A 23,693-nucleotide genomic window follows, 5' to 3' on the forward strand; every position below is an offset into this window, starting at 1 on the left:
CACCCTTTACACCAATGACTGTCTTAGCATTTCACCCACCACATCATATCTCAAATACTCTGACGACACAGCCATCCTTGCACTTCTCTCAGACAACCAATCCACTCTGGACTATCACAACACAGTCACCCATTTCACCAAATGGTGCGCAGACAATCATCTCCAAATCAATGTCAATAAAACAAAGGAATTACTGTTCAGCCCCCCCTCACCCCACCACCCCACCACCATAAACACCCAAACAGTCGAGACAGTGGACACATTCAAATACCTGGGAATAACTATGGACAACAACTCACCTTTGATCAGCACACCACGGACATTCAAAAAAGAAGCCAACAAAGACTGTCAGCCATCCGCAAACTCAAAGGACTATACGTTGCACCTCACTTCCTGTTATTACTCTACCAAAGCATTATTCAACCCATCCTTCTGTACTGCTCCACATGCTTCTTCACCATGCTTTCTGTCACAAATCGGGCCAAACTCACACGCATCACAAACACAGCTGCTAAAATCATTGGTCTCCCCACACCCAACCTCACAGAACTAAATGAAAAATCCATCAACCGCCTAGCAAACTCCATAGTCCAAGACACCACTCACCCACTGCACAAATACATCACCCCACTACCCTCAGGACGAAGATACAGAACCCTCAAATTCAGGAGGGCTCGCCTGGGAAAAAGCCTGATCCCTGCAGCTATAGCGGCCCTGAACAGCAGGCCCCGCTGATCAGTCTGCCCAATATTGAATCTGTCTGTCTGCTGTTTCACTGTGTCGTCATGTACTGTATGTTGTCACTGGTGCTGTGGATGTTGTATGTTGTGTATACCATTGTCTGTCTTGTGATGTATTGTCTCTCATTGTGCAGCCTGTGAAAACAAATTTCCCCATGGGGACAAATAAACTTAATAATAATAATAGAGCTTTCACCAGTAGTCAATTTGCATCAACTATATTCTGTTTTGTTTGGCCATGTTTATTTAGAAAGCCAATACATACTGTGAAACCTCATTCAAACATTAAATAATATTCACATTGCGACCTTTATGCTAAACAGTTTTAGTTGTATACAATTTCTGCATATTCTTGCTTTATCTAATAAACGTCCATTGATTCCTAGCAAAGCATATCCTGGAAATCCAGAGTTCTCGCGAGAGCACAATTTGAATTTGCTCAGCGAGTCACTCTGGGAACAAGCAATATACTCACTCCCCGATTGCCCAAACCCAGAACATTAACCAATCACATCGGTGTATTTGATATAGGCGGGCCAAAAGCATTGCTGTTTTACAGATTGTACGGCAAGTCTTATCTATTGGTTAGCTCCGCTGGTCTGGATACGTCATTCCCTTGTATTCTTCTGATTGGTCATAGTGTTATCCAATTGTGTGCAGTGATATTTTCAAATGCATGCTTGGTTCCGCCCCTCGAGTTGGGCCATTTTCATTACTCGTTGCCAGACCCTACAGCTTTCTAGATGTGGGTCTGGATTTCCAGGCTAAGCATGTAAAGGCATGTAAAAGCTTGGATGGTTTTGATTTTTTATGTTTTACATTTCTAGAGTTCCGTGATTCATTTTTAAAATACACACTTGAAGATAGGTACTTTTAAAGCCAAATAAGTTTAATTTGAGTGATCCAACTCTCAGCTTGACTATCCTTCTCTTTGCTCTGTTAACTAATGTGTTTGCATGTTACCGTAGTTAGTTAGCCAGCTAGCTATCCCTCAAGCTACGCTTGATTAAGTGACTCCTAAACTCTACTACCGAAATAAGTGAAATGCATCCATTTGCATTGCTATGCCAGATAATGTTATGAGAGTGTCTTAGCTTTGGATTATTTCTTTCTAATTGATACTTTACCAGATCGATTTGGGCTGTGTGTGTGTGTGTGTGTGTGTGTGTGTGTGTGTGTGTGTGTGTGTGTGTGTGTGTGTGTGTGTGTGTGTGTGTGTGTGTGTGTGTGTTTTGTATACAATATATATAAATATATAAATATATATCTATATATTTTTTGTAATCTTGACTGAATAATAACTGAGGTAACCTCATAGCAGGTCGCTCCATACTCACACACATCCCCTGGACCCTGATGTCTTTTAATGCATTATCATTTCAAGTGGAAGTTCAAGGTAAGCCTCCTTGGTCAAAGTTCAGAAGAGGCCGTACACTGGCACAGTGTTCGGTATAAGAGCGTGAACCCCATGGTTCTCGATCCACATTTTCACTCTGTGCTCGTCCCCGCTTGGAGGGGAAGTAAACATGGCCAAGAATGGTCTGACCACCCTGGAGAAGAGTCTGATTCTGCTGTTTGTGCTCGTGACGGGAGCCTGCGTGGGCCTGGTGACCATATACTTCACTGAGAACAACGACGCTCCCATTGGTGGAGAGGGTGAGCAGACATAGAAACTCTTTCCCAGGCGACATAAGAACAGTTCTCCATCTTGTAGAGGATATCTCTCCATCTGGTTCTATTCTGATTCATTGCAGAATGAATGTATTCAGCAATCAACCTCCACTTCTGGTTGTACCAGATATTATGGGTTTAAAAAACTGCAAACATTGAGTGTTTTCACCAGCAATGTGCTTCAAAGACAAATGACCACATTAGCAAATCAGTGTGTTGTTGGAAAATCAGAAAAACAAAACAAGGATATAATGCCATATGTTAATAGAGAAAAACACTCGTTCTGGGTGTCTCCACAAATTGTCAACTTGACTTTAACCTTAAGATGATAAACATAGCTGTCCTGAGCTCTTATATGGTGTTGATATCAGTAAAGTTATATTATCTGACAAAGTAGCAAATATAGCCCTGTCTTTCACACTCTCATCTTATTTATCTCCTTTGACTATCTGAGATTTGTCTGTTGTGAAATGGAAATACTTAAACTGATTTTTCAGTTTGTTTTAAACAAAACGGATGAATAATCTGTTTTATCAAAATGAACGACAAAAAACAAAATTTTACAGCATATAGTAACAATCAAATGTTTAATATCTATTTAGAACAAATTAGTCTGAATTATAATGCCCATTCTTACCATCCCTACAAAGATATCAAGCCTACATATAGGTCTACATCAGGGCTATTCAACTGTGTTGACAAGTGGGCACACACAACACATGGCAGCTAATAATGTTGTAGATATTTGCATTCACAAAGGCTTGTCATAATGGCGCCCTAAGGCTTGTCATAATGGCGCCCTGTCCTCTCCTGGGATCAAGGTCTGGACTCGGGGTGTGGAGGCCCTCAGGAGCTGTCTGGGGATTCCGGAACCTTCACCAGTTGGCGCTTCCCCAATCACTATGACAACGGCAGGGGCTGTTCCTGGCAAATCACTGTGGCTGCGGATAAGGTAGACTAGAGATGCAAAGTTGTTACTATGATGCTAGCACTTACAGCTTCTGATGGCCATTCAGTAGGACTGCTGCTACAACAGACGTGGCAGACAAACAAGACAGCTGCAGACTTGCCCTAATCTCTCTCTCCTTCCAACCCAGTTCAGAATAAAGATATTTCTAAATCTATATCGCTCTCACTCTCTCTCTCTCTCTCTCTCGCTCTCTCTCTCTCTCTCTCTCTCTCTGCATCTTTCTCTTTTTCTCTATCTTTGGATCTGTCATTCTCGCTTTCTCTGCGTCTGTCATTCTCCATCTGATTTTGACACAGAGTGTGTCAAAATCAATGTCACTTTGTCTGGCCCTCTCACTCACTGCTTCTCTCTTTCTCACTCTCTCTCTACTTCTCTCTCACCCCCTTCTCTTACCCTTCTAAAACCCCCAATTTACAGTTATTACGTTATTACAGCCAGTATACACAGCTTCTGGACTCTGATGAAACCTATGTTGTGTGTGTGGGTGTGTGTGTTGGTCTGTGCAGGTGATCCAGCTGTGGTTTGAGGAGTTTGCATTGGAGGTTTCAGATATGTGCGTGTCCGACTCCGTCACCCTGAGAGACTCACTAGGAATCATGGGTAAGGAGAAGTTAGTTTCACACACCTCCTACAGAACCATCGGCAAAGAGATGTTAGTTTCCCATTCCCCCTGGAATTATCATTGAGGAGTAGTTAGTTTTATAGTCCTCGGGGCAAGATGAGGGGAAGCCAAGACCTTTATTTATTCAGGAGAATGAATGAAGACAACATTTCAAACAAAATCTGCTTTTCACTTCTGATTCCTGAGAAATCGATTCAAAATCTATTGATTCTTGAGTAAATTGCTACACTGTGGCAACACTGTGTGTTAGAGATATTTTCATCACAATGTGTTTAGAAATAACAATAATACAGTTTTTTGCTGTGAAAAGGTAAATATTGTGGCTACACCAAGCCCAGGACCGTGGTGACCCTGGAGAACCGGCTGATGGTCTACTTCGACAGCAACGACATGAAGACAGACCAAGGCTTCAAGGCCCATTACAAGGCTGTAGCTCCAGAGAGCACCGGAGGTAACGACACAGCTAGGGATGATAACTACAGCTAGGGAGAGAGACACACACACACACACACACACTGGATCTCTCTCTCTCTATCTTCCTGTCCCCCTTTATCTTTATCTTTCTACATCTTGCTATTTTTCCCCGCTCTCTTTCTTTCTCCCCTCCTCTCTCTCCCTCTCTCTCTCTTTCCTCTCTGTCTCTCTCCCCCATCTCTGTTTTCCCTCTCTCGCTCTAGCTTGTTGGTGTATGTGTGTGTGTGGTATGGTGATTGAACATCCTTGAGATGCGTATGTGCTGAAGGACTATCTCTCTCTCTCTCTGCTAGAAATAGCCGGGGCAGGGGGCTTTCTGCAAGGGGACCAGGGGGATCTGTTGACCCCTGGATTTCCAGCACAGAACTACCCAAATGGAGCACTTTACCAGGTAGCACACACTCACACACACACACACACACACACACACACACACACACACACACACCACACACATACCACACACATGTTTTGTAAATGTAATAAATTCTGTTTCTTCTATTGCCATCCAATGATTGAATTCACGTGCATCTATTATATATGTGGTGTATATACTTTTTAGTATTTCACTACCCTTGTCCTGTCTAGATGTTCTTACGGTCTAGATAGGAGTCTTGCGTCCATTAACTACTTATAAAATATACATTTATGACCATGGTAAAACTATGCTGACCACAAGCTGACTACAGCAAAAAAAAGGGGTGTGTGAGTGTGAGATATGATATAAATAAAATGTGTGTGTGTGTGTGTGTGTGTGTGTGTGTGTGTGTGCGTGCGTGCTTGTGTGTTCAGTGGAAAATCTCTGTCCCTGAAGGGGAGCGGGTTCGGCTGACCTTCACCTCGTTTGACCTGGCCCCGGAGCTCTGTGGAGACTATGTGGAGGTCTTTGACGGCCACAAAGCCGGAGCAGCCAAACTGGGTAGGCAGGTCCAAACATCACACTCCAATCTAGTGAAATGCACGACCGGGTAGAGCGACTCATAGCCACATGCCCCTCCACCCCCCATGTCCACTGCCTACCTAAGTATTCTTGAGCAAGATGCAGTCTCTACAGTCACGACAAAACAGAACATATGTGTATATACTCTATGTCAAATAGGTCTTTATACATCATATTTATTGTCTAACTTTGAAAACAGCTCAGTATTTTTCCTTTGAAAACTTCTTATCTCTTTTGCAAGAGGTCTACAAATAAAATAATACAATTTATCGATGTATCTATTGATCATGGGCCTGATTTTAACAGACCTTTAGTAGAGTAGAAAACCGAATGAGATGAGAACCCTTTCATTCAAATCGACTGTCTAGAACCCAGATCATCGACTTTAACTGAGAGAGTCCAGACCCAGGGCTTAATTGTGAGCGTTGTGACAGTGTGATTAAAAGACCCTTGGGTGATGGGTCCTCCTCATCTGTCCTTCCCCCCCCCCCCCCCCCCCCCCCTCTCCTCCAGGGAAGCTCTGCGGCAGGAAGCTCCCCAAACCCCTGGAGTCCAGCGGCCACACCATGGCCCTGCGCTTCCGGACCGACGCCACACTCACCTCCAGGGGCTTCAGCGCCACCTACACCAAGTCCAGCCTGCCCCCGGTAGTCATCCCCACCACCACGCCCGCTCACACCACTGTCAAACCCGGCACCACCGTCACCGGGCCGGTTCCCACGCCGACCGGCAACGTGACGACCAGACCGCCCACCGGCTGGCCGTCCACCGCCCCCGGCCCCACCACACCGCCCCTGGGTGAGTAGGTCGGGACTTGCAGTTAGCCGTTTTTGCGTTCGCATTTACATGCACAGTGTCTGCATTTAGCAGACACTTTTATCAAAAGTGACTTACAATAGGTACATTTGTTGGGAGAAAGATATACAATAATCTATCGCTGTCGGAACAGTAAAGATGTTCAAGTGCCATGCACTTACAATAACTTGGTTAACCAATTTTCCGTATACAACAAGGATAGGATAAGATGCTACACAATGCATACTATTTTGTGTGTTTTGTTTTCTGGGACAGCCGTGAAGTGTTTTGACCTCTAGAGCCCCTGTTTCTCCTGTGGGGTTTCATAATACAATAGAAGAATGACGGCCTGATTATTTGGTTCGATTCTATTGTTTGGCTCAAAACCAGCTGAAACAGCAGCATGTTGTGTCATGGCGGGTGGGGCTTCTGCCCACTAGGCGACATTTAATGTCAGGCCCGCCTTCAGCAGTAAACACTAAGGATCAGTCTCGCCTTGCCATTGAGTCAGAGGTCCACACTAGGCGAATATGCGGGGGTATACACACAGAGACTCTTCTGTCCGATTATCGCCTTTTTCTCTGAAAACCAAATCTTACACACTACGCGAGACGAGCCTGATAATATCAAACCGGTTTGAAAAAATGTTGCCCTCCCGACTCTTTGACGCTGCGTATTTCAGTCCCTTGAAATAAATAAATGTGAAATTATGAAATAAACGTCCCCTGAAATGGGTCCTTTTTAAAATAAAAACATATTTATTTATTTATCAAACTATATTGACAAATTTATATATTTTACATTTTAAATCAGTAACATTTCAGCCTTTTTTTATTATTGAAGGATTGATTTCAAAGCCATATTCATTTTTGTTTGGTATACTTCTTAATTTATGTATGTATTATTTATTTACTAAATAATGACTGAAAATCCATTCCATATTAGAGAGCTTGTTCAAAGTTTTGGTTAAGAGTTCATACATTATCCCTCTTTTCCCAATGCCTTCGATGGTTTCTTGGCAACCATGGCTTGGAATACAGCCTCCTGCATAAGGTCCCTCCCTTCACGCCAATAGGCACAGAGCCATCAGCTGCCAGCTCCAAATAAGGAGTAATGGAGCAGGCAGCTCTTTCTTAGCAGTAGAGGGAATCCCCCTTGGGAGGCATCTAGACGTGTCCTTCTCTGATTTAGGTCTGCTAGTGGGCAGAATAGAACCAGAGGTCCCTGATGGCCAATTAAGGTACTACAATTATGCAGATTCCATTCATGAAATCTACCGTGAGTAAGGAAGGGTTGGGGCAAGCGCTTAGGAGGAAATAGAGAGGATGATTTTATGAGGTGCAAGTTGACTGCATGAATCTTTCTTCATCTAGATAGATAGATAGATAGATAGATAGATAGAGAGATAGATAGATAGATAGATATGGTTTTTAAAGTGAGGGAGGAAGGACTGTGCGCTTGGTTACCAGTGGCCTGCTTGCACTGTTAGTGGAGTATGGTGGCATAAGTATGTGAGAATCAAGTTATTTCAGGGTGTTTTAGTGGAACTACAAAATAGCAGGGAGGGATAATTATGTGAATAAAATTGATACAAATCCACCAGTGGCAGCATTGTACTTTGAAAGCTGGTGGGCAGCATGTCTTGGACTACAATTTTTGTTATGTGTCTGAGTGTACCTGTCCATCCGTCCGTCCGTCTGTCCATCCATCCAACTATCCTTCCATCCACCCGTCCATCCCTCCATGTCGTTCTAACTGCCCCACTCCTGTGCATGTGGACAGACTCAGGCTGCGGCGGCCCAGCGCTGCTCTCCGGTCGTAAGGGAGTGATCCAGTCCCTGGGCTTCCCGTCCAGCTACCCCGCCGAGCTGCAGTGTTCCTGGAGCATCAGGGCGCCCGCCGGCCGCCTCGTGGAGCTGCGCTTCACTGACATGGCCGTCCCCGGGGAGATGGGTCGGTGCGCCGAGGACGCGCTGACCATCTCAGACAGCTACAGGACCCTAGGTGAATGACCTCTGACCCCTGACATGTCAACTTTAGGGTTTCCTTCCTATTGTACGTCATGTTGTTTGTATCGTGTGGGCGGCGTTGTGTGTCTATTTTACATTGTAGTCGCAATAACCGTCAATAACAGCTGAATGGGGAATCTGTAGTTTCTAGTTTCTAGTTTCTAGAGGGTCTGGTCTAGCTCACCCCTTTGATAGCCAAGTGAGGGAAGTCGTGGGCAGTTCCAGTACTGGATCACTCGACAGACAACTTCTGGGACTGAAATTACACATAAATATCCTTTATTACCATGTACGACAAATTAAGTCATAGATATTATCTTACGTATGTACTTTCAACCCCGCCACAAGGTTGAGTACGACAACAACACCATGCAATGTGGTAACATCATTTCAAAATCATTTAACTTTAAATGAAACAATTAATTTAATCCCATGTTCTTACATGGGATTAAAGGAATTGTTTCATTTGACACATGAGCTCCTGCCAAAACAGGCTGTTGAACAAAGTGAGCTTTGAAACAGACGCTCACTGGGTGTGCTCAGTCTGTTGCTGTTCTTAAAACCACGGGCCATTCTCTCATCGCGGAAAAAATGGGCCTCAGCTAAACGCTCCGTGGCGTGCGGCGGTCCCAGCGGGTTCACGGAGTGGCCCGTGCAACACCTCCGCCGGCGGGGCAGCCGGAGAGGTGTGAATAAACCCTGCTCGTGTTACCACCTCGTCGTCTGCAGCGTCGGTGCTGAGGGCTGGGGCTGAGCACTGGGGCTGAGCACTGGGGCTGAGCGCTGGGGCTGAGCGCTGGGGCTCAGCGCTGGGGCTGAGCGCTGGGGATGAGTGATGGTGCCGAGTGCTGGGGCCGAGCGCTGGGGCCGAGCGCTGGGGCCGAGCGCTGGGGCCGAGCGCTGGGGCCGAGCGCTGGGGCCGAGCGCTGGGGCCGAGCGCTGGGGCCGAGCGCTGGGGCCGAGCGCTGGGGCCGAGCGCTGGGGCTGAGCACTGGGGATGAGTGATGGTGCCGAGTGCTGGGGCCGAGCGCTGGGGCCGAGCGCTGGCATCAGCTCTCCAGGGGGCGAAGGCAGCTGATGCATGCAACGCGCTGCACACTCCATGATGACACAGTGTTTTAAATGGTGTATGTACTACCCATGATGCGTGTGTGTGTGTGTGTGTGTGTGTGTGTGTATGTATGTATGTGTGTGTTTATGAGCCACAGAACATGTGTGAGACTATATGTGTGTGTATGTGCGTGTGTGTGTGTGTGTGTATATGTATCCCACTCCATGATGACAGTGTTTTAAATGGTGTATGTACTACCCATGATGTGTGTGTCTGTGTGGGTGTCTTTGTGTGCCTGTGTGTGCCTGCATGTGTGTGTGTGTGTGTGTGCCTGTGTACATATATGTGAATGTATGTGTGTTTGTGTGTGCGAGACACTTACTACACGTAAGCACACGTGTCTGTTCAGCCTTGGCGCGCGAAACGCGACGATGGAGCGGAGCTGTTTGGCTCAAAGAAACAATGGGGAAAAAAACAGTCGCTCCGCTCTCAACCTCAATCTCTCTCTCTCTCTCTCTCTCTCTCTCTCTCTCTCTCTCTCTCTCTCTCTCCTCTCCGTCCAGGCACGTACTGCGGCTACGTCCTCCCCCCCGTGCTGGTGAGTGCCGGCGACACAGTGGAGGTCAGCTTCCGATCCGACAGCCGGCTGACCGACCGAGGGTTCTCCATCAAGTGGCGGGCTGTCTACCCCGAGGACATCCCAGGTAGCCCGTTAGCATGGCGCTAACTACACACACACACACACACACATGCACACACACACACGTGTGCTAACACACACAGGCATGAGCGCACGTTCGCACGCACGTCCGTAAACACACAAACATACACACACACACACACACACACACACACTTACATAAAACACACATAGAGGTGCATGCATGCACACACACACACACTCAAGCAAATACGCACACAGACACATGATGATGATGCACCAGTGTTCACAAGATGAGGCACCCGTGTTCTGCATGCAAAAACCCACAAGCACAGACACAACCTCTTAACCCCCCCCCCCCCACACACACACACACACACACACACACACACACACACAGTGAGCCAGCCGCGGGATACCCGAAAGGACGGGTTCGGGTCACTGGGAGCGTTGGCGCCCCCCCGACGACCCAGCCCATAAAGCCCCTCTCTCCCAGCGCTGCAAGGTCACCGCCACATGCTGCTGCACGGCGTGGCGTCCAGAGCCAGAGAATACACACCACCAGCCCCCCCACCCCCCACCCCCTATCTCTCCTGTCACCTCCAGATAACAGGCTCACCTCCAGATAACAGGCTCACCTGCAGCGCTGTCAGACACACGTGTGATGCTGTGAGGCTGATAGTCTTGGACATGTATGATAATGAATTATTTATTAACCAAGTGCACGCTAGGATTGGGCTGGGAAAAAGAGAAGAAGAGACTGCGTTTGGTTTGACTGATTCTATTGATTCATGGATTCTATTGTTGTCATGTTAAAATACTACAACTAATTGATTCCCTTTCTATTGTGAATATAGTACTTTTTAAAAGGCACGTTCAGCATGTGTGTTGTGGTGAAGGCCGCCCCCTGTACATGTTGAAATGGTGAATCTGGGTCAAGCATGAGGCAGGTGTACATCGTCCCCTCCTCCTCTAATATGTTGTGCATTATCTGGTGGCACTCTGGTGTTGGGGCAAGAGGACTGCATCTAATCACCACTTATCTCACACAGATACTGTACAATCTCATGCATTTTGACCATGTGGGTGTTTTCTCTGCTTGCCTCTGCTATCTGCTCTCTCTCTCTCTCTCTCTCTCTCTCTCTCTCTCTCTCTCTCTCTCTCTCTCTCTCTCTTTCTCTCTCTCTCTCCATCTCTCCATCTCTCTCTCTCTCTTTCTCTCTCTCCGACTATCCATCTCTTCTCTCTTTCCCTCCATCTCTCTCCTCCTCTTCTCTTTTCCCTCCCCACACTCTCCTCCATTATCCTCTACCTCTCATCACTCACCCCCCTCTCCCTGTCCCTCTCTCCCCCCCCCTCATCTTTCTCCCTCTCTCCCTCTTGTTCCCTCTCTCTCATACCCCCTCCCCCTCTCCCCCTCTCTCCCCCTCTCTCCCCCTCTCCCTATCTGTCCCTGCCGCCATCTTAGAGATCCAGGGTTGTGGCGTGTCGAGCCACCAGGAGACTGGTATCATCAAATCCCCAAACTGGCCCATGAACTACAAGGCCAACGGAGAGTGCTTGTGGACCGTCGAGGTGCCGGCGGGCAAACACATCCAGCTGAGTTTCACCCACTTTGACATCGAGGCCAAATCTCTGATGAGCCCCAAATGTCTGGACTACGTCGAGCTGCAGGACATCAGAGCCGAGGACGGCGTACTGTTGGACAAGTATGGTGAGCGGTCCACTGCCATCCTCCCTAAGTACATTTCTCTCATAGAACTACAGGTCCTCCTTTTGAGGATTGTGGGGAATAGCGCCCCCTGTTTCTGAATATAGGACACTGCAACCACTTTTTGCAATCGATGACATGGCACATGTTTGGTGGAGGGTTTTTTTTCAAACTGTTACAATGCGGGACTGCATACATTCTTAGCGAACCTTGAACCCTGGTTGCGTTAATGCCATGCTCTCACAATAGAGCAGCACAGTTTCCATGACGACTGTTGATCACCAAGGGATCTGACCCAACAATAGGAAGCGTCTAAAAAACAATGCATTATGGGTTGAATGTAGGCCTACGCACTTGCAAAAAACTGGAAATAGTAAATATATTCAGCCAGGAATCGATAACTTTTCCTCATTAAAATGTCTCATTAAAGTCTTGGTCAGGCGTAGTGCAGTGAAAGTCCTCGTTGAGATACTGTCAGACGCCTATATTGTTTGTGTCACCTCACAAAAACACTGACATTTAAAAAAATATGCAATTACTGTAACAGAAAAAACCAAGACTGCAGTAAGTCGTTGTTGCTCTATGGTTATTGACCGCAACAAGCAAGCGTTCTGAGTTTACTTCAGGTGATTTTCTGTCTAATAGAAGGGCGACTCGCTCAACTGTGTGGCGATCGTCGACAATGTTATGTTTGCACGACAAAGTCGATTCTAAATGCTGAAATCAAATGAAACCCGACCCTGAGTCTGACCGGCTGTACCAACTATTAGTGTGAAAGCGCAAGCCGGTGCTTGAAAGAAAGTCTGTCCCCTCCACTGCTGACAGCTTGGCTTCACCTCACCATCGTTACGTTGTCCCTTTTTCGTTTGAACCCGTCCAGGTCCATTCTGTGGCTCCAAGCTGCCGCCGTCCGTCCAGACCAAGGGCAACCGGCTGGTGATGCGCTTTACCTCTGACTTGTTCACTGAAGGCTCGGGCTTCAGGGCCTACTGGTCCACCGACGCCAGCCTGCCCGCCCCCACCGAGCCCCCGCCCCCACCCAACCCGTGGGACGACATCGTCATAGGTATCCAGTACTACTACTACTACTACGACTCCTATGGCTCCTAGGGCTACTAAGAGCCGAGAACTGTTGGGAACCAAGGTCTAGAATCCCTCGCACCAAGGTACAGAACCCAACGCACCAAGGTTCAGAACCCAACGCACCAAGGGTCAGAAGCCAACGCACCAAGGGTCAGAACCCAATGCACCAAGGTTCAGAACCCAACGCACCAAGGTTCAGAACCCAATGCACCAAGGTTCAGAACCCAACGCACCAAGGTTCAGAACCCAATGCACCAAGGTTTAGAACCATACACACCAAGGTTTAGAACCATACACACCAAGGTTTAGATCCTAAAACACCAAGGTTCAGAACCCAATTGATTCCCAGAGAAAGTTGTGTGTGCTGTTACACCCACTGGGACTACGGTGTGTGTTTGATGTAATTCCGACTGTGTGAATGTTTGTGTGTTTTTTTTCTGTCGCTCTAGACTGGCCTGTAATGTGTGGAAAACCTGCCATCCCCCCTACTGTGAACGCCCGCATCGTTAACGGAGAACCAGCTATGCCCAACTCCTGGCCCTGGCAGGTGTCCATGCAGGTAACACTGAGCTTATACTCTCTCTCTCTCTCTCTCTCTCTCTCTCTCTCTCTCTCTCTCTCTCTCTCACTCCATCAGAATTATCATAATGTCTCTGAAGACCCGGTACATGTGTCTGTGTGTGTGTGTGTGTGTGTGTGTGTGTGTGTGTGTACAGGTGTGGCCAGCGAATCGTCCTACTCCAATCTTCTCTCACACCTGCGGTGGCACACTGATCCATAAGAATTGGGTGCTCACTGCAGCCCATTGCTTCATAAAGTAAGGCTTCCGTCCACATGTACACTCCATTGGAAAATATCCAGCTTTAATTTGTTTCTCTACAAAACAAAACATAAAGACAGCTCAGTCGGGATGTGGGGATACATTTTCTGTGTTGTTATTCCAAAGGGTGCTGACCCATTAAAATGTGTGTTTCATTTTGCGGTGTATGTTTCTGTTGCGCCAGAATCACTCATGAAGACCATTTGCCTCATCTGGAGAGCCAGCTGTTAGGGTCATGCCAGGGTTATGCTGGCACCCTTGAATGGTTTGATTCAAGACTTACCCTGGCTTTGATGTCTATGCCCTCTACCCCAATTTATATTCATGTTTAAACCACTATCATCAGGGGAGCCAGAGAAGACACCAAGCTTGAGATTGGAATTTCCAGTGTTTGATCCCCATTATACAATTTCAAGATCATGTTTCATAAGAAATATGTCCACCTCACGCACACACTCACACACACATTAATAGGGGTGGTTCAACCTACTAGTCCACTAAGCAGGTGGTGATTAGTGTTTGGTTTGATGCCCACCTCCAGTCATGTAATCTGCTTTCTTGTTCCACCCACTTCCCTGTCTGTCTTCAATGTCCTACGTATCAAGGCACAAAACTTACCACGTATGCAAACCTGCTTAGTGGATCAGTGGGTGGAACCACCCCTAATAATCTGATAGATTTATCAGAAAAGATGAAATGTGTTTTATGGCAAATACTGTTTACAATCAACTGTAAATACTGTAAATACTCTTTATGATGTATTGTAACATTTACAGTAAAAAGTAGACCATACTGTTTTGCCATATCGGTAAACACAGTCTTCCCTTTCCGCGGCATGTAGCTCAGGAGGTAGAACGGGTTGGCTGGTAACTGCAAGGTTGCTCATTCAATTGCGTCGAGGTGTCCCTGAGCAAGGCACCTAACCCTAACTGCTCCCGACGAGCTGGCTGTCGCCTTGCATGGCTGACGCCGCCGTCGGTGTGTGAATGTGTGCATGAACGGGTGAATGTCAGGCAATATTGTAAAGCGCTTTGGGTGGCCTCTGGTTACAAAAAAAGCGCGGTATAAATGCACTCCGTTGACCATATCCTGTCCGTAAACACGGAATACAAAAAAAAAAAGCAACATCACCTTTCCCGATTCATTAATCCATAAACGCCGTTCATTATCGTTGTAACCCTTTTGGTAGCTATGCGGACGAGCTGCAGCGCTGGCGCATGTGTCTGGGCAAACACAACCTGACCTACGAGGAGCCCACCGAGCGCTGCTTCCAGGTGTCCGGGATCTTCCGGCACGAGGGCTTCAAGTACCCGGCGGTGCCCACGGTGGAGTACGACATCGCCCTGGTGCGGCTGAGCGGCGCGGTGGAGGAGAGCCCCGCGGTGTCGCACGCCTGCCTGCCCAGCCCGGACGAGGTCCTGACGGGGGGGAAGCTCTGTTACGCCACGGGCTGGGGAGACGAAACCGGTGGGGCTCCATTTTGAGGAGGCTTGTAGAAATGTGTGTGCGTGTGTGTGTGTGTGTGTGTGTGTGTGTGTGTGTGTGTGTGTGCGTGTGCGTGCGTGTGCGTGTGTGTGTGTGCTCTTAAGAACTCGTATACTGCCGATTCTGACCTGGTCAAGGTCGCTTGTATGATACATGCGATGCTCGTACGATACCAGTACTGTGCTCGTGCTTTGATCATGCAGTACTCGTACAGTACACATACACTGCTCATACAGTACACATACAGCACACATACAGTACTCATACAGTACACATACAGTACTCATACAGTACACAATAGTACACATAAAGCACACATACAGTAAATATACTGGGCACATACAGTTCAGATACAGTACACACACAGTATACACATACATAGCATCCTTTTGTTGGAAAGCTTCCTTTGCTTCTGAAGTGAATGTTCACCACCCATTCATGCCCTCTGCTGGCTCTGCCCAGCAACTGCATGGATCCACAGTTCCCTATGAATGTGATGCCAACACACCATCTCCCATCTTAAAAAGAATTATAATGGTAAACATTTTGGTTTCAAAACAGGAAATGACACGTCAGCAACACAGATACAAATTATTTCAAAGAAATAAAAAACATAAAAAGACAAAACCGAGCTCGAGCATACAAGGATACAAGTGAACACGATTAAATCGCCAGTCAACGAAAGCAAGCACGGAAGGAAAAAAAAACATGTATTTATTTTTTTCCTCAACCGAATGAGCGACCTTTCTGTGTGTTTCCATGGGAACCAGGCAACTTCATGAGCCCCAAGGTGGCGGACGCGCTGAACCAGGTGGCCCTGCCCGTGGTGCCCTACGCCACCTGCAAGAGGATGGACTACTGGTGGTTCCAGGTGAAGAGCTCCATGATCTGCTGTGGGTACACCCTTCCTGACGAACTCAAGTCCGTCTGCCAGGTGAGACGCACACCCAGGCAGGCCTCCGCCAAGAGGAAATCAAACATCTCTTTTACAGGAAAGACCTTGCCAACCACAGCAGCAGCATGTAATACAAATACAGTATACAACTCTGACATGTTGAACCGGGCAAAGAAGAAAAATTGATTCATAGATTTTGACCCTATAGTAATATGGACATTTTGGTGTAGGTGTTGCAGCTGCTTGGAATTTATATGCTTATAGAAATGCTCCAGTCTTGTTCAGGCATTGTCTCCGCCTATTACACAATCATGCAATCAGAGTGAGCCAATCCTGACCATGACAGCCGAGCACACAATAATGCTATTGACAAAAGCCTTTTATCTGTAGTAACCAGCATGTGCACCCACCCATTCATATCAGCATATACTTCCAAAAAGGCGTTCAGACATCATGAGGAAGGCGTTGAATCTGGCTCCACCTCTTTCATGACGTCATCTTGAAAGAGGTGGGGACAGATGTAACGGCAGAGAACATTTCCAACCCTCCCAATATCACCACCTCCCAAACGTCAGTTTCACATCTCCCCAATGTGTGTTCGGTGCTTTTTCTGTGACTGGGCGTGGATGTCATCGGTGGTTCTCTGATGGCTTGGTTGGTTGTTTGGTGTTTTTTTACGACAGGGGGATTCAGGCGGACCCCTGGTGTGCCAGGACACCCCCACCAGCCCCTGGGAGGTGCACGGCATCACCAGCTTCGGCCCGATCGGCTGCATCATGGACAAGAAGCCCTCTGTATTCACCCGCTCCTCCGCCTACATCCCCTGGGTCCACAACGCCATCCGCAGGGACATATACCACACCCACAGTACGCCGCCTGCGTCCGCTCACGCTGCACCGTGATTCACCTTCACCACATACACACAGTGGTTATCAGTGGTTCCAAGCATTGTCAGTTTGAGGGGTCTTAACATTTTTGCAACTCCAAACATCTTACATTTTGGCGCATCCGCATCTACACACGTGGTTTGAAGCACAACTTAGAAGCGAGGCTCAGAATACAATCAAAGCATACAATCCAAATTGTACAACCTTGTTTCTATCAACTGGAGTAGCTATGGTACTCAGAACCCAAGGTCAGTAGGGTTAGTCACATTATTTTGTTTTATTAGTGGCAGTGATAGTGATAGTTATCAGAGTTCCAACATTTCTAAATTCCACAACAATAGTACATCGCAAAAAATGTACTACCTTTACACCACAGTCATATTCAGTGCTTAAGTATTACATGTAGACACTAGGTCAGCATTTGAATCCTCTACATAGCCCTCTGTCCCCTGTCGCTGTGTAGCCTCTGGATGCGGCGGGCCCAAGGTCCTGACGGGCCCTACCGGGGGAAACCTGTCCTCCATGGGCTTCCCTGGTAGCTACAGCAACCAGGCCTCCTGCCAGTGGACCATCAGAGCCCCGGCCGGCCAGCTGGTTCACCTCCACTTCCACCAGCTGAGCCTGGAGGAAAGCGCGCTCTGCATCAACGACAAGATCTCCATCACAGACAGCCTGGGAAGCCTAGGTACAGTAGCATAGCCTGGGTAAAGTAGCATAGCCTGGGTAAAGTAGCATAGCCTAGGTACAGTAGCACACACAGCCTGGGTACAGTAGCATAGCCTGGGTAAAGTAGAATAGCCTAGGTACAGTAGCACACACAGCCTGGGTACAGTAGCATAGCCTGGGTACAGTAGCACACACAGCCTGGTTACAGTAGCACACACAGCCTGGGTACAGTAGCATAGCCTGGGTACAGTAGCACACACAGCCTGGTTACAGTAGCACACACAGCCTGGGGACAGTAGCATAGCCTGGTTAAAGTAGTGTAGCCTGGCTACAGTAGCACAGCCTGGGTACAGTAGCACACTGAGCATGGGTACAGTAGCATACACAGCCTCGGTACAGTAGCACACACAGCCTGGGTACAGTAGCATACACAGCCTGGGTACAGTAGCACACACAGCCTGGGTACAGTAGCATAGCCTGGTTAATGCTACTGTGCTTTAACACTTTAAGCGTTAAAGCTACTGTGACCTTGAATTTCCCCTTGGGGATCAATAAAAGTATCCATCTATCTAAAGTAGTTAAGCCTGGCTACAGTAGTACAGCCTGGGTACAGTAGCATACACAGCCTGGGTACAGTAGCGTAGCCTACATAGTAGAGGCCTCTCGTGCTCAGCCTTCTCCCCCTACTCTCAGGAACCTTCTGCAGCCACACCACTCCTCAGGACCTGGTGAGCCACGGAGAGGAACTCCACATCAGCTTCTCCGCCAACGCCCGCGTGGTGGACACCGGCTTCCTGGCCTCCTGGAGGAACGTGGACCCCTCCCAGGGTGAGACCGTAGAAGAAGAAGGGTTACTGGAGTGACCAATCAAATTGTTGCAACTGTCGTTCAGAGACTTGATGAGTTAGTTGTGATGTAGATGCTGAAGTGTGAATTATTGGCCACAACGCCTTCTTACATGACCATAAAACAACATAAAACGTTGCTTTTTCCCTGAAAACATTTTTTTGTATTCCCCTAACCCTCATGACATACACACAAACACACGCACAAAAAAACAACCAGACAACCTCTGGTCTTTTTTCCCACACTGTCTCAACGCGGTGGTCCTCTCCAGCTCCCTGTGGAGGTCGCTTCAGCAGCAACCAGGGGGAGCTGGCTTCCCCCGGCTGGCCCAGCGACTACCCCGGCCAGGCCGTCTGCACCTGGCTCATCACCATCCCCTCCGCCACCACCATACACCTGGCCTTCACACACTTTGAGGTCCAGGCTGTCAACCAGATCGGCATGTGTGTGGACTATGTTGAGATCTTCCATGGGCCAGACATGTCATCCAAAGGTTTGTAGTAGACTACTTGCGTTAAAGATGGGTGAGAAACTAATATATACATAGATTATAAGACTGATCATTTTATCCATTGATATATTTTTCATGGTTGCCATAGCACTAGTTTTTCTCTTTTTGTTTTTGTTGTTTTGAAGGTCGGTTCTGTGGGTTTGCCCCGCCTCCGAAGATCACCATCGTCGGGAACACAGCAATTATCAGATTCCTTAGCAACGGAAACAATCATCAGAGCGGTTTCCGTGGTTACTGGACCACCGACGCCAACGTGGTCCCCACTTTGCCTCCTCCGCCCGTCAACCCATGGGACAACATCACCATCAGTGAGTCATCATTACCGTAGTCTGGATGGTAACATAGCTGGAGCACCTAGCCTAGAGCACCTAGCCTATACACCCAGCCTATTGCATGAAGCCTGTAGTACCTAGCCTATTGCATGAAGCCTATAGCATAGACATATATACATAGATGCCGGAAAAGAACTATCGAAAAATGTTATCAAATCTTATCCAGAAATATGGTATAGGCAAGGTGCATGTAGCCTATAGCACATCGCCGACATGTAACATGTAACCACAGCATGTAGCACATAGCGCCACCGAGTGGCTAAATACATGGGAGTGCTAGATTGTAGCTATGGTTGCTATTCCCAGCCTGGCCAGAGGACTGTGGCAGCCCGGCAGTGACCCCCAGCACTGCCACCCTCAGGGTGGTCAACGGGGTGGAGGCAGTGCCCCACTCCTGGCCCTGGCAAGTCTCCATGCAGGTAACCCTTGCACCCTCTCTCCTTTGCTCTCTACCTATCCATCTCAGGTACAGGTCAGTTGATCAGCTTGATCGATGGGTTGTCTCTTTGTGGTAGTGCTATAAGTGATAGCGATCTCCCTCTCTCCCTCCCTTTTATCTCTCTTCACCCTCTCTCCTTCATACTCGCCACTATTGTCCCTAGTCTCTTTTATCTCTCTCTCTACCACTCTTCTTTATTTGTGCTCTTGCATGGTGTTTAATTACTTCTGTTTATGGATACATTCAGTTATCTCAAACGTGTGTGAGCATTGTCACTAATGAGCAGAAGAGACAGAGAGAGAGAGAGACAGAGAGAAAGACCTTTGTTGTGCACTCTGCCTGCCAGGCTACTCCCATGGCTGCCATTCCCTACATGCACGGCTGTGGAGGCTCCCTGATCCATGAGGAGTGGATCCTCACTGCGGCTCATTGCTTCATGATGCAAGTAGCAGCAGCAACACATGCAAACACACAAAAACACTCAAACAATCACACACTTGCAGATACATGAGGGTACCCAAGTACACAAATACACACACAGATACTGACACACACACACACACACACACACACACACACACACACATCAACTGGCTCCTCCTACTTCCCCCCTGCCCCCCCCCCCCCCCACCCCCCTCCAGGCCACTGAACAACCCCACGTTCTGGCGCATGTGTCTGGGCAAGCACCACATGAACTCGTCCCGGGACGTGCCGTCGGCGGAGGCCTGCTACGAGGTGGACGGCATCGTGCGCCACCCGGGCTTCGTTTACGAGCAGGACCGCGGCGACATCAGCAACGATGTGGCACTGGTGCACCTGGCGCGGCCCGTCAACATGACCCGGGAGATCAGCCCTGTGTGCATGCCCGCGCCCGGGGCCGTGCTGGCCGCCGGGACCCCCTGCTACGTCACCGGCTGGGGCGACGAGAAAGGTAGCGTAGGGTTGGTGGGTCGGGGGGGGGGGGGGGGCGACGGCCTGAGCCAAACATGATATCATGCCCGGCGTCCTATGTTGTGTGTCGCGCAAACATTGAGTAGCTCCACGAATGTGCAAACTGCACATCCACTACACAAAAGGCACATTGCGGTGACTGTGAAGGAAGCTGTAGAAATGCTTGTTGCTACACACACACACCCCGTTGGCTGCCACACTCAACCAAGGGGGGGGGGGTTTCTGGTAGTAATTATCTATTGACCTCCTACCAATCACTGTGTTAAATCGCACATCACACATTGTTGAAAAAATAAATAATTCGGCTGAGCCCTTACATCCCCAGCTTTTTTCAACTCAAATTGACGCCCTTGCAGTCACGTTAATTAAAGGTTCCCCAGAGATAGCATCTGTGTTAATTAACGTGTGGGATAGCGAAAATCTCTTGTGTCAAGGGAGTTTACACCCTCAGCCCCGAGGTTCTCAGTTCAATCCCCTAGCCTGCATGTAAACATCTTTGAGAAGGATGCCTCAACCCTGAGTGTGTCTCTTGGGATTTAAATGAGCCACTTTAAAGCTATACATATCTTATGTGTATGCATACCTCATGTACATTTCTCTATGCGCACATTTGATTTATATACATGTTTTCTTTATTTGTATTGCCTCTGCTTGCTGTTTAACAGATTTTTACTTACATTTATCTTATTCTCTTTCATCTTTTCATTATCTTGAGCAGAGCAACTGTAACGGCAACAATTCCCCCTGGGAGAATAGAGGGATCTCATTCTGAATAAATCTGAATGTAAAATCCGTCTCCTGGCTGTCTAAACACACATCCTCTCCGACTCTCTTCCTCCAGGGAACTTGTTCCCTAAGGTGTCCGAGCAGCTGAACCAGGCCGCCCTCCCCGTGGTGGACTTTGGGACCTGCAGTAAGCCGGCCTATTGGTGGGACGTCCTGCGGCCCTCGATGATCTGCGCCGGCTATGAGTCCCCCGACGAGCTCAAATCAGCCTGTCAGGTGAGCGGCTAGTGAGCGAGCTGCATCTCCTTATGGACGAGGGTCTGAATACAGCTAGGTCAGAGGGCAGTTTGCTACATTCTGCGGGAACAGTCAGGTTATAACTTAAATGTTGAGTAGCCGCTGAGGGTATGCCGTGGGCAAGTGGTACTTGCATTTATTGTTGTGTGCCAAAGGTCGTCATTTCAGTGACATCTTGCAATCTTAATGTGATTATTTGTTGGACAAATTAACATACATGGAGCGAACCTCCTGAACCGGTTTATCATAAACGGACCAGGAAAACGTTGCAGGGAAGACGGAGCTAGACGTCCCTGGATTGTAGGATGTGTACATATGGGAGAGGTGCTTGTAAAACGAGTGGTGCTCCAAGTGATATAGAGACGCCGTTTGACGCCGTTTCATTTGGCCTTTGGTGCCTACAGTAGTTTGGGTCTTCTATAATGAAAGAAGAAGAACGCCACTCCACTATGATTATTATTAAATGGGTCCCTTTTTGTCTGCCCAGTATTATATAAATGGCTATGGTATGTCAAGACTTATGTAACAGAAGCCAAACAGCTTCTATTTGTTCTGAACCAATCAGCCGTGATAGCACATGACTTCGGCTGGTTTGGTGCATAATTAGGAAAAAGAGAGACGGATCCGCATGATGGACCGGAACAATGGGGTCTAATTCAATGTTTTGACCGGTCTCAACTCAGACTGGGTTTTGGCTACTTCATTTTACAAATGGGAAATAAGAATACATCTTTGTGCAGACATTGAGAAATCATTTGAAAGCAAAAATGTAATCAGAAAATCCTTAAATGGAAGAACAAAAAAGACAACAACCGAGTTATGCTAGACGTTGAATATTTACCAGATGCTTTTATCCAAAGCGACTCGCCTTGCGTTTACTCATGTGTCACTCAGGAGCAGACAAAGTACCTTCTCATACGGATTAGGTGTCTTGCTCACGGATCCCTACAGCTAGGACTGTGGACAGTCCAGAACATTTTGGGGCTGGGATTAAAACATCCTGCTAATCTTCTTCAATCTCCTCCAGGGTGACTCCGGGGGTCCGTTCGTCTGTCCGGCCACCGGGGCCACTAAGACCACCTGGGAGGTCCATGGGATTGTGAGCTTCGGGGCCCAGGGTTGCATCAAGGACAAGAAGCCCTCTGTCTTCACCCGGGTTTCGGCCTTCAGCGGCTGGATCGAGGACAACATCAGGAAGTTCATGTATGAGAGCGCTTAGACCAAATGTCAGCGTAATATGGTTATGTGGGGGTTTCTTACTGATAATGCCTGAACCCTGGGTGCCTCTAGTGTAAATGGTGGAGTGAGTGGGTTTTTGTCTCTGTCAGTGAAATAATTGACCTTAATGTGGGTAGCTCCACTGGATGGAGGTGTTGCTTTTCAGATTAAAAGACACCTTCAGGTGTTTTTTTATTGTTTGCTGGTTAACGAGCCTGAACACTCATCAGGCGTTCCTCCATAATTAAGGACAAATTCTTCGATGGTGTGCAATAAGGATTGCTACTAACAGTTGCGAATACTGAGTGTTTACTTCCTTCAAATCCCAGAACTACTGAATGTAACAGAATCTAATTTAAGTGAAACATTTTTTATTTCATAAATAAAGAGAATGAACCTAAATGGATTCTGTTGCTCATGTGTCCATTTCAAAATGAAATACATTTGTATGTTTCTTTCTAGTTATGAAGAGTTGTTACTTCTTGGTTTTGACGCTTACTCTACCATTGCTGTGAGACTGACATAAACAACCATTTTCTACTGGCTAACTTCTCTTCTCTACCTTGGTCCTGCTCCAACAAAAATGAATGCCACAGACTCCAAAGTTTTGGGATTTAACCCCAACGGTCACATGACCAGCCACAACAGCCAATGAGAGAGCATGTCTCAGATTTCATCCCAGGAGGAGAGGGAGAGAGGGGGAGAGAGGGGTGGGGGGAACAGGGAGGAGGGAGAGAAAACCAGCCACTAATGTGTGTCAATGGTTAGGTGGAGCACACAGACTTTCAATGAAGACCGGCTTATTTTGAAAGAGTTCCTCTCTTCTTTCTTCTCCATTTGGGATTATCTGCTTTAGTTTGTTGTTGAAAACATGAGGCTGTTGAAACCTAGTC

The 23,693-nt window shown here is 47.6% G+C and overlaps 1 protein-coding gene across 1 annotated transcript; it reads left to right on the top strand.

Moving 5' to 3' along the window:
• Positions 1-2,266: 2,266 nt before the first annotated feature.
• LOC311341033 (ovochymase-2) lies at positions 2,267-22,801 on the top strand (the record flags this gene model as incomplete). The annotated part of the gene is made up of 25 exons (XM_084465953.1): positions 2,267-2,396; positions 3,233-3,363; positions 3,888-3,981; positions 4,314-4,454; positions 4,771-4,868; positions 5,270-5,396; positions 5,931-6,146; positions 7,995-8,216; positions 9,836-9,976; positions 11,402-11,647; positions 12,525-12,710; positions 13,177-13,286; positions 13,444-13,544; positions 14,737-15,014; positions 15,803-15,966; positions 16,611-16,794; positions 17,278-17,499; positions 18,174-18,308; positions 18,598-18,819; positions 18,963-19,145; positions 19,476-19,588; positions 19,955-20,049; positions 20,250-20,539; positions 21,401-21,561; positions 22,610-22,801. The coding sequence occupies 25 exons, from the start codon at positions 2,267-2,269 to the stop codon at positions 22,799-22,801; spliced, it is 4,182 nt and encodes a 1,393-aa protein (XP_084322079.1).
• Between the last annotated feature and the right edge of the window lie 892 nt (positions 22,802-23,693).

This window comes from Micromesistius poutassou (genome assembly GCF_964030765.1).
Source record: "Micromesistius poutassou genome assembly, chromosome: 3".
Classification (NCBI taxonomy): Eukaryota; Metazoa; Chordata; class Actinopteri; order Gadiformes; family Gadidae; genus Micromesistius; species Micromesistius poutassou.